Genomic DNA, 10,237 nt, shown 5'->3' on the forward strand with positions numbered 1-10,237 from the left:
TCTAACATGATATTTTGCAAAAAAAATATTATACACTAAATATTTGACAACATTTGTTTTTTCATATCAAACATTTTAAAAACTTTTTCATGACCTTTATAAATGTTATCAAAACGTTTTGACAAAACCAAAACACGTTTATAACACGTTTATCACGTTTTTAAAAGAAAACATTTTTGTGTTTGTTGAGATTGCCTGTTGAAATACCGTACTCGTACGCCACCACTGTTTATACATGCATTTAAGGGGGTACTACACCCATCGATAAATTTGTGTTTATTTTTGCATTTTTCTCAAAAACTAATAACACAGTGGTAACAAAAGTTATGTATATTATAGGGGCAAGGAATACTACTCTGGAATTTCAGTGACCCAAGACAAGCGGTTTGTTATTTATGATCAGAAATAAGGTACCGCTAGGATGTACCTCGTTTCCTATCATATATACTGAACCGCTTGTCTTGAGTCACTGAAATTTCAGTGTAGTAATTGGATTCCTTGCCCCAATAATATACATAACTTTTGTTACCAGTGTGTAATTATTTTTTGAGAAAAATGCAAAAAAATCACAAATTAACACATGGGTGTATTACCCCCTTAAACGTCGTTTGTCTGTGATACTTGCCTCGAGGAATACTAACTAGTACGCCACCACCATTACATTAAAAATGTTATTCCACTCAGTGTCAGTGACTGTCGACATGCACATATGTGATGCGATCAAGCAAAATCAGTCGGAACTCGCAAATATTGATTTTGAGATATAGCCAAACAAAGGCAACATTTCCTTTTGTTTCCTCTTGTTTTCGAAACTCTTTAATTGCTCATATCTTTGGAACTGGTTGTTCGATTGCAATTGGGTTTTCTGCAAAATACAGCTGTGTAAATGCGTTTTGCTATCATGTAAGAAACTGAAAATTTATTGTTGCCAAGTTCCGACTGATTTTGCTTGATCGCATCACATATGGTGGTGTGAGTTCATATTGCACTCCTCTCGTCGACATAATTATAAGCAGTGCCCCTCGGTGCTCCCTGCAAGAAAAAAAAATAGAATCCAACGAGGGCTAAAAACATTTCCTTCCATGGACACTGAATACAAGGCAAGAGGATTTTGCTGGAACTTATCTTGGGTTACTTTCATTTAAATGTACACTGCGACATCATTATTGGGACAATTCCAACAAATGAGGCGTCATAATGCGCAGAAATAAATTCTGCTTTGAATGTATATCCCACATTAGGCACACAGTTAACCGTTTTGGAATCATGGTCATTCATTAAAGGGGGTAATTACTTTGTAGTAGATGTTTATATTGACGGGCCTCGTTAATTGCGGATTGATATTTATATGGTTTTTTCCTCTGCTCTATACAAGCCACCATTATAGGAAACAGCCTGGGCAATTGATACGAAAATGGGTTTACTTTTCAGGCGTAGTAACAAAAGCTTCATAACTCTCACATATTGTTTTCATTTGGTGGGAATAATATTGCGGAAGATGATGAAAGTCACGTCAAACACACCCAATCATAGACTACCAGCGGGATCTTGATGGCAACATAAGGGCATCTAACTAGAAAAGACTAGTGACTTTGGACTCATTTTGAATACAGTAGGTTAGTTGTTGCAGCAGGTTGGGCAACTTGAGACAGCCGTACATGTAGCTAAATACATCGAAAGGACGAAGCAACCTCACATTACCTTCTTCATTCTCTCATCTGACTCTTGAAAGGACTATTGATATGATTTGATTAGACAAAATAAAACGAGTCTTGAAGACACAATTGGAGAGTTTTACCACAATGGACGTAAAGACTGGTATGTAAAAATGTTATAGTACTAATAGAATACTTGCTTACTTGCTTATGTCGACTCTTGTTGTCGGACTCCCATAATGGCTCTCCAAACTGCTCTGTCTAGCATACAATTTTTGATGTCTGGGCCTGTTAATCCCGTATCATTTGCCAACATCTTGATATAATCCTTCTTGGGTGGACCTCTTGTTCGCTTTCCATGTTTGGGCTGCCACATAAGAACAATTGAAGCTGCTTCCTCTTCGCTTCTTGCACAGTGCCCTGCAAACTTTAACCTTCTAATCCTGAGCCTCCTCTCAGAGATTGGTAACAGATTCCCATACAGTTCTTTGTTGGTGGTTTGTGTCTGCCATGCGATATCTAGTGCCTTCCGCAAGCGACGGGTATAGCAGCCATCCATAACTTTTCTCATTTTGGTTGTTATTGTCCATGTTTCAGCGCCATATGTTAGTACCGATTCTACAGTGGTGGTAAATAACTTGATCTTTAGAGCTCTTGGCAGATTACTTTTCCAGTTCTTGTCCATGATGTTGCATGCTTTCCAAGCAAGTGCCTTTCTGATGTTGAAGTCCTTCTCACTACTGGCAGTCCATGAACCTAGATATTTGAAGTCCCGTACTATCTCCAATTCGCTTCCGTCCAATGTTTTTATTAAAGACAGCATTGCCTTGGTCTTCTTGGCATTCATTCCTAGTCCTACTTTTTGTGCAGCAGCTTCAACAAGATGTAACAGTTCTTGCGCGTCTTTGAGGTTGTCAGCTAGAAGAGCACTACCGTCTGTAAAATCCAGGTATGTGATTGTGCGCGGGCATATTCGCCTGCTTTTCCTGGGCTCCAGAGTAAAGCCAAGTCGCTCTTCATTGCCTTCCATAGCCTTCCTTAAAACATAATCAAGGACTACGATAAAGAGGAATGGTGCCAGAGTGTCTCCCTGCAGAGCCCCTGCTTGGATCTCAAAATCCATCAGGTGATGTGACATGAGCTAGAGTATGTTGGTACATGCATCCTATGGCAGCCACTAGCCTCTCTGGGACTCCATATGCTATCATTATGTCAACCATTTTCCCACGGTGGATGGTATCAAATGCCTTTTTGAAATCGATGAATATTACTGCTGTTGTTCTTGACTTCCTCAATTATCCTCCTTAGAGCAAGCATTTGCGACACCGTAGATCTCCCAGGTCGAAAACCATGCTGGTTAAATCTCAGGACCGGGTCAAGGTAAGGGCGAATCTTATTGAGTAGCAGCCTGTTGAATGTTTTTGCTACGATGGATGATAAACATATTCCCCTGTAGTTCTTCTCTTAAATCCACTTTTGGGGATTGGTATGAGGTTGAGAATTGACCACTGGTCAGGTTTCTTTCCATTCATCAATGCCTCATTACAGAAGTTGAGGACTATGTCATCAAGGTTGCAGCGTTTTAGGACTTCAGGTGGAATCCCATCCTCACCGGTGCTTTTCCCTTTGATTTGGCAGTGTCATATTCACCCTGATCCAAAGCATCAGTTCGCATGTTAAACTCTTGGTATACTTGACCTGTGGCTTCATACTCATCGGTTACATCTGGTGGGTCTCCAAGTAGTTGCTGGAAGTGTTGGAACCAAGCATTCGGTCTTTCACCTTGCGTGTTCCCTTTTATTTGACCTTTTTTAGCAGTTTTACGCCCACTGACTTCGTTGATGAGGTCACAAGCTGCCTTATGCTGGCAGTTGATGTTACAATTCTCCACCTCCTTAATCTTTCTTTTAAGGATTTGTTCATTTGCCTCTTCATAAACCTTTCTCAGGTGATGCTTCTTAGACTGCAGTTCTGATCTTGACATCTTGAGCCTGAATAGAATCAGTGGCGGCGCCAGGATTTTGTTCGGGGGGGGGGGGGGCATTGGGGGTAAAGTGAATTTCAGGGGGGCAAGACAAATATTTGGGGGAAAATGAAAATGACCCTTGCCCCCCCGCCCCCCGTAGCGTCGCCACTGAATAGAATACTAACATACTGCATACTAATAACAAAAGCAATGTCATGAAGACTCTAAACCTAGATTACCAAATAAAGTAATCAATAAATTGATAACTTGAAGCTATACCAATTTGAATGGAAAAAGACACAGTGCAGTTTTGTCCACGGCAAATTCATCGTGACCTTTTCAGCCATAAACCCGCTTAGTGAAGATTAAACCGAAATATGCAGTACTAAACCATTATAGTAATCGATTGTCCAATGCACATTTCTTACCAAGTGATAATATTAATCCAATGAGCGATCGAATTGTCCGCTACGGTCGACTAATCCAATCGATAATGATGCTATTGACATGTACGGGTGGAGCTCCACTGACTGAGTTTTGGGGATTTTTCACTGGTTTGCTATCATTTGCTCATCAAGGCGCTCCACCGTTATTATAAGGACTATGCTAATAATTTAAAGATTGACATGTAGAAAATAAACCATACTTGATTGACAGAAAGTACTAAATTTGTACCTATTACGGTTTGGTGGCACTCCTCTTTCAAACGCGACCAAGTCAGGGCGGCCCGGTGAAGCAAAATGTGCATTGGATTAACACGGGAGTTTGGATAAGATGGTAGATTTCCTTTCTCATACAAATGCATGGTCCCCCGCACAGTGTCAACACCCTGTATTATAAATATTTTTTCCATACAGCTCCATTCTCCGTTGAAATCAATATTCCATTTGACACAGATAAAGAAAGTTTACATATGCATTGTGTTATAGGACTTGCACCTGGAACTTAACTGAATGGGCTAAACGTGTTCCTTTATACCTATAAAGTATAATTGTAATTCTCAAAATTAAATATATAACAATTTTTACTTGGATTTCAAAATCTTTACTTATAAAATGCAGTAAAAGATATCCACAGCAAGCTGCAAGGCCCCGCTAATTAGTGTATTGCTTTTCAAGTTAGTGTACTGGAAACAAAACCCTGGTTTTACCTGAAAACAAATCGATTTTTCTTGTAATAGAAACATCATATGGGGTACTAGAGCATGCACAAATCGTAATAATGTGTAAATCCTAAATCGTAAATCCTGTGTTGTGTGCGTACATGTAGTTAACAATAACTGCATGATGAGAGCCTTTCAAAATTGACACATTTCAGGTAGATTCCCACCAGCTTTTGTAGTGGGATCATTATAGCGTAACAGATCAACGCGCACTCGCTCAGTCTCGCTGTGCTCTCTACGAGGTATTATTATTTTCAAAAAAAAATCTATGTAAATCTTTGTCACACTTGAAATGCTCTTTTTTCATTCACATTGGTATAAGTTATTATACGTGTTCTGACATGCTGTGACCCCGAGGTTCCCGACATTGCCCTTATGATCTCTAATCCCCCTGGTTAGCGAGTTCGCGAACCCGCTAAAAACTTACTAATTGATAAGAATAGAGATTATCCACTTTACTCATGTGTGACAACAAAAGGCGCTGGTTCCCGTAGTATTCCTCATTCAAACCATTTCAATGCACGACCGCGGAGTTACCTGCATGACTTTGGCGGGCTATTTTGAAACAGCCATGGTTGCACATGCAGGTACTTCTTTTGAAAGTCCTGAACAAGGTATAGCAGTCGCTGATTGGATATGCAGCTTATACGCTGGCGAAGTTACGTAATAATCGGATTAACTACCATAGCAATAATAGGTGAAAACAATTTTTGAATATACCGCGCTGCACTGATACCGTCACGCGATACATCTTCATTGAACCATATCAAGCTGATTACTTGCACCTGTAAGATTAGTATCTTTGAAAAGACCAGTATTGTATTCAATCTATGATTGCAGACATACACAGGTGATGAGTGTAACCTGCTTGTAGTGCAGCGCGATATGTTCAAAATTGTTTTCACCTATTGCTATGGTAATTAATCCGATTAATTACGTAACTTCGCCAGCGTATACGCCGTAGAAGTGACGTAGTTAATCGGATTAACTACCATAGCAATAGATGAATACAATTTTGACTATACCACCCTGCACTACAACGTTCATGCGGTACCGATGCATTGAACCATATAGATGTCAAAGAAAGGCTGATCACTCGCACCTGTAAGATAAATATCTTTGAAAAGAGCGGCATTGTACTCAATCTGTTTGCTGATATACACAGGTGATTAGTGCAATCTGCTTGTAGTGCAGGGCGGTCTGTTCAAAAATTGTATTCATCTATTGCTATGGTAATTAAATCCGATTATGACGTCACTTCTACGGCGTATAGAACATGGATAACCTCTATTGTGTTTATTTTGAAAGGACGTTTTTTGTTATTATGTATTATTCAGGTATGACATACTCCTGGGAATGAAGCTATTCTGGGAAACTAGATCTGACGAAAATCATGTCTTGATGACAACAATTATTTTATGTTTGCTTCAAACACCGAGCATCATGGACAATGTAGGCCTATTTGTAATCCTTTTTTTCTTGCTTGACTTTATGTACCACTTAAATTAGCTCTTTAACCTGGTAATATTATTGTGATAATGGTGATGTCGAGAATGTATGATGATGATGATGATGATGATGATGATGATGATGATGATGATGATGATGATGATGATGATGATGATGATGATGATGATGATGATGATGATGATGATGTTAATGATGATGATGATGATGATGATGTTGATATTGCTGCTAATGATGATCAGGATAAAGATGATGATGACGATGCTGATAATGAAAAAATCATCATCATCGTCGTCGTTGTAAGAATAGATTTTGCTAGATGATACCGAAGATGTATGATGATGATGATGATGATGATGATGATGATGATGATGATGATGATGATGATGATGATGATGATGATATTGCTGCTAATAAAGATCAGGATAATGATGATGATTACTATAATGATGATGATGACGATGCTGATAATGAAAAAATCATAATCATCGTCGTCGTTGTAAGAATAGATTTTGCTAGATGATACCAAAGTTGTATGATGATGATGATGATGATGATGATGATGATGATGATGATGATGATGATGATGATGATGATGATATTGCTGCTAATGAAGATCAGGATAATGATGATGATTACTATAATGATGATGATGACGATGCTGATAATGAAACAATCATAATCATCGTCGTCGTTGTAAGAATAGATTTTGCTAGATGTATGATGATGATGATGATGATGATGATGATGATATTGCTGCTAATGAAGATCAGGATAATGATGATGATGACGATGTTGATAATGAAAAAATCATAATCATCGTCGTCGTTGTAAGAATAGATTTTGCTAGATGATACCGAAGATGTATGATGATGATGATGATGATGATGTTAATGATGATGATGATGATGATGATGATGTTGATATTGCTGCTATTGATGATCAGGATAATGATGATGATGATTACTATAAAGATGATGACGATGCTGATAATGAAAACATCATAATCATCGTCGTCGTTGTAAGAATAGATTTTGCTAGATGATACCGAAGATGTATGATAATGATGATGATGATGATGATGATGATGATGATGATGATGATGATGATATTGCTGCTAATGAAGATCAGGATAATGATGATGATTACTATAATGATGATGATGACGATGCTGATAATGAAACAATCATAATCATCGTCGTCGTTGTAAGAATAGATTTTGCTAGATGATACCGAAGATGTATGATGATGATGATGATGATGATGATGTTATGATGATGATGATGATGATGATGTTGATATTGCTGCTATTGATGATCAGGATAATGATGATGATGATTGCTATAAAGATGATGATGACGATGCTGATAATGAAAAAATCATCATCATCGTCGTCGTTGTAAGAATAGATTTTGCTAGATGATACCGAAGATGTATGATGATGATGATGATGATGATGATGATGATGATGATGATGATGATGATGATGATGATGATGATGATGATGATGATATTGCTGCTAATGAAGATCAGGATAATGGTGATGATTACTATAATGATGATGATGACGATGCTGATAATGAAAAAATCATAATCATCGTCGTCGTTGTAAGAATAGATTTTGCTAGATGATACCAAAGATGTATGATGATGATGATGATGATGATGATGATAATGATGATGATGATGATGATGATGATGATAATGATGATGATGATGATGATGATGATGATGATGATATTGCTGCTAATGAAGATCAGGATAATGATGATGATGACGATGCTGATAATGAAACAATCATAATCATCGTCGTCGTTGTAAGAATAGATTTTGCTAGATTTTTTATGTCTCATTTATTTCCTTACATTTCCAGAAATTCGTCATTTTGTTCACGCTTATCATGCTTATGGTGACTAACATCTCATTTACTGCATTGTATTATTCCGTAGAATCGTTGCAAATGTAAGTAAATATTCCACGAACAAATTGACTCAAATATAGTCGAATTTTGATAAATAAAAATATGTTGAACGCATTCCGTTGAACTCAAAATTATAGATTAGTTGACTTCTGACGTCAATGCCTGGCAGTATGCGCACGCATCTTCACAATTTCCATTGTTTTTTGCCTGGCAGTATGCGCGCGCATCATATTTTGTTCAGGGCTCGTGTTTTTAAAACTCCCGCCACATCACAACAAGACTTTTGAACAGTGAAGTGGTTGCATGGGATTCACTCAAGCATAAATATATACCGGTCTCTTGCCTTTGTTGATAAACATTGAGGTCAACTCATCTATACTGATGTTTATTACAATTAAAGTGGTTAATAGTAAATGGTCATATGTAAAATGTTATTGAATGCAAAATATCTTGCATTATTATAATGGCTCACTTCAATACTGAACAATTCTGATTTTGGAATCTACCAGTTTATAGGTAGCGAAATCCCGAGTAAAAATTCACTTGGGAAGCTAAGAAACAGAGCGCGTACGGTGGCTGAAAAGATCAGATGTAAAAATCTTATCAATTGCACACAAATTAATACAAGTTTTATGCTTAAATGTAATAATAGCCAGAGTATGCAGGGACTATGTAGAAGTCTACCTAAAATCATGAATATGTTTGTCGTTTCAGATTTGTCGTTTCAGAGTGGAACAAACATATTCTACAACCAAAACCAAAGGCACAATATCATGAAACATGCAAACCACACGATCAACTAGTTTTTATAAAGACACATAAGACAGGGAGTACCACTTTGCAGCTTATAGTTCAAATTTACGGATACTTCCATAACAGTTCTTTTGTATTTAATGCTGCAAATCCTCTTGCTGGACACATTAAATACATAGAAATAAATATTAATAAGGTCCTACCACCAGTAAATGTTGCTAAAGGTGCTTACACTGAGTATATGAACAACTTCGACATGTCAGCAGGACATTTCAAGTACAACCGCACATTTTTGGATATTTTAATGAAAAACAATACAACAATAGTATATTTCTTTATTGCGCGATCCAGCTCATCAGTTCGAATCTGCGTTTATGTTCTTTGGGCATGCAAAGCAAAGTGATCGATCTACGGAGGTGCAGATTAACACATGGTTAAATGCATCGAAACACGGAGATCGATTTCTCGATAATAATCAAATGCTTGATTTAGGTTTACCAGCCAAGGATTTTAGAAATCATTCAGCGGTGATGTTACATATTCAAAAGCTTTCTCGTGAATTTGATCTTATGCTTCTCAATGAATATTTTGATGAATCTTTGTTGTTACTCCGCAAGCTTATGTGTTGGAGTTTTGATGATATCTTATACATAAAACAAAACGCAAGAACAAACGCATCTCGATCACAGCCCCTATCCGAGTCAACGAAGGACAAGATACGAAATTATAATGTAGCGGATACAAGTCTTTATGAATATTTTAATCAAACATTCTGGAAGAAAATCGCAGCATATGGACCAAGTTTTAATCGCGATTTACAATATTTCAAAAATAAACAAACTATATTATATAACTTCTGTATAGAAAATACTATGTCTGAAAGAATTAATAAGAAGGTTGCTCTAACACTGTATAATACGCCATCAAATACCACGGATTATTGTAATTTAATGGCTAATAACCAAAGGAATACATTTGAAAGACTCTGGAATAGGCAGCAGAAGTAAAAAGCAATTGTGTCTGTATTGTCAGTGATTTAGAGTAACAACAATTTTGTCTTCGTAATTAAAAATTAAATTAATGAGAACAGCTTTGTCCCATTTCATTTCAGTTTTATTTAAAAAGATAAAAAAGGTTGCAAATCAATCTGCAAACAACTTATGTCCTCAAAGATACAAAAGTAAAGCAACAATGGGAAGTAAAATTGAATAGTAGCTTTTCAGATAATGAATGGAAGAATTTAGATATAGAGGAATCCAAATTCACGCATTCCTACACCTGACTAGCAGCCTTTAGTTGGGTAGCCGCCGGCT

The 10,237-nt window shown here is 37.2% G+C and overlaps 2 protein-coding genes across 2 annotated transcripts; one reads left to right on the forward strand and one right to left on the reverse strand.

Annotated features, from left to right (window-relative positions):
- Nucleotides 1-978: 978 nt before the first annotated feature.
- Nucleotides 979-2,793, reverse strand: LOC140147168 (uncharacterized). The gene is made up of 2 exons (XM_072168948.1): nt 2,269-2,793; nt 979-1,032 (listed from the first exon to the last, which is right to left on the reverse strand). The coding sequence occupies exons 1-2, from the start codon at nt 2,791-2,793 to the stop codon at nt 979-981; spliced, it is 579 nt and encodes a 192-aa protein (XP_072025049.1).
- On the forward strand, nt 1,450-10,016 carry LOC140147169 (galactosylceramide sulfotransferase-like). Its single transcript, XM_072168949.1, has 5 exons — nt 1,450-1,818; nt 6,121-6,235; nt 8,124-8,212; nt 8,886-9,208; nt 9,264-10,016. The coding sequence occupies exons 2-5, from the start codon at nt 6,140-6,142 to the stop codon at nt 9,929-9,931; spliced, it is 1,176 nt and encodes a 391-aa protein (XP_072025050.1). The 5' UTR covers nt 1,450-1,818; nt 6,121-6,139; the 3' UTR covers nt 9,932-10,016.
- The last annotated feature ends 221 nt before the right edge of the window (nt 10,017-10,237 follow it).

The sequence above is a fragment of the Amphiura filiformis genome, chromosome 3, assembly GCF_039555335.1.
Source record: "Amphiura filiformis chromosome 3, Afil_fr2py, whole genome shotgun sequence".
NCBI lineage: Eukaryota > Metazoa > Echinodermata > Ophiuroidea > Amphilepidida > Amphiuridae > Amphiura > Amphiura filiformis.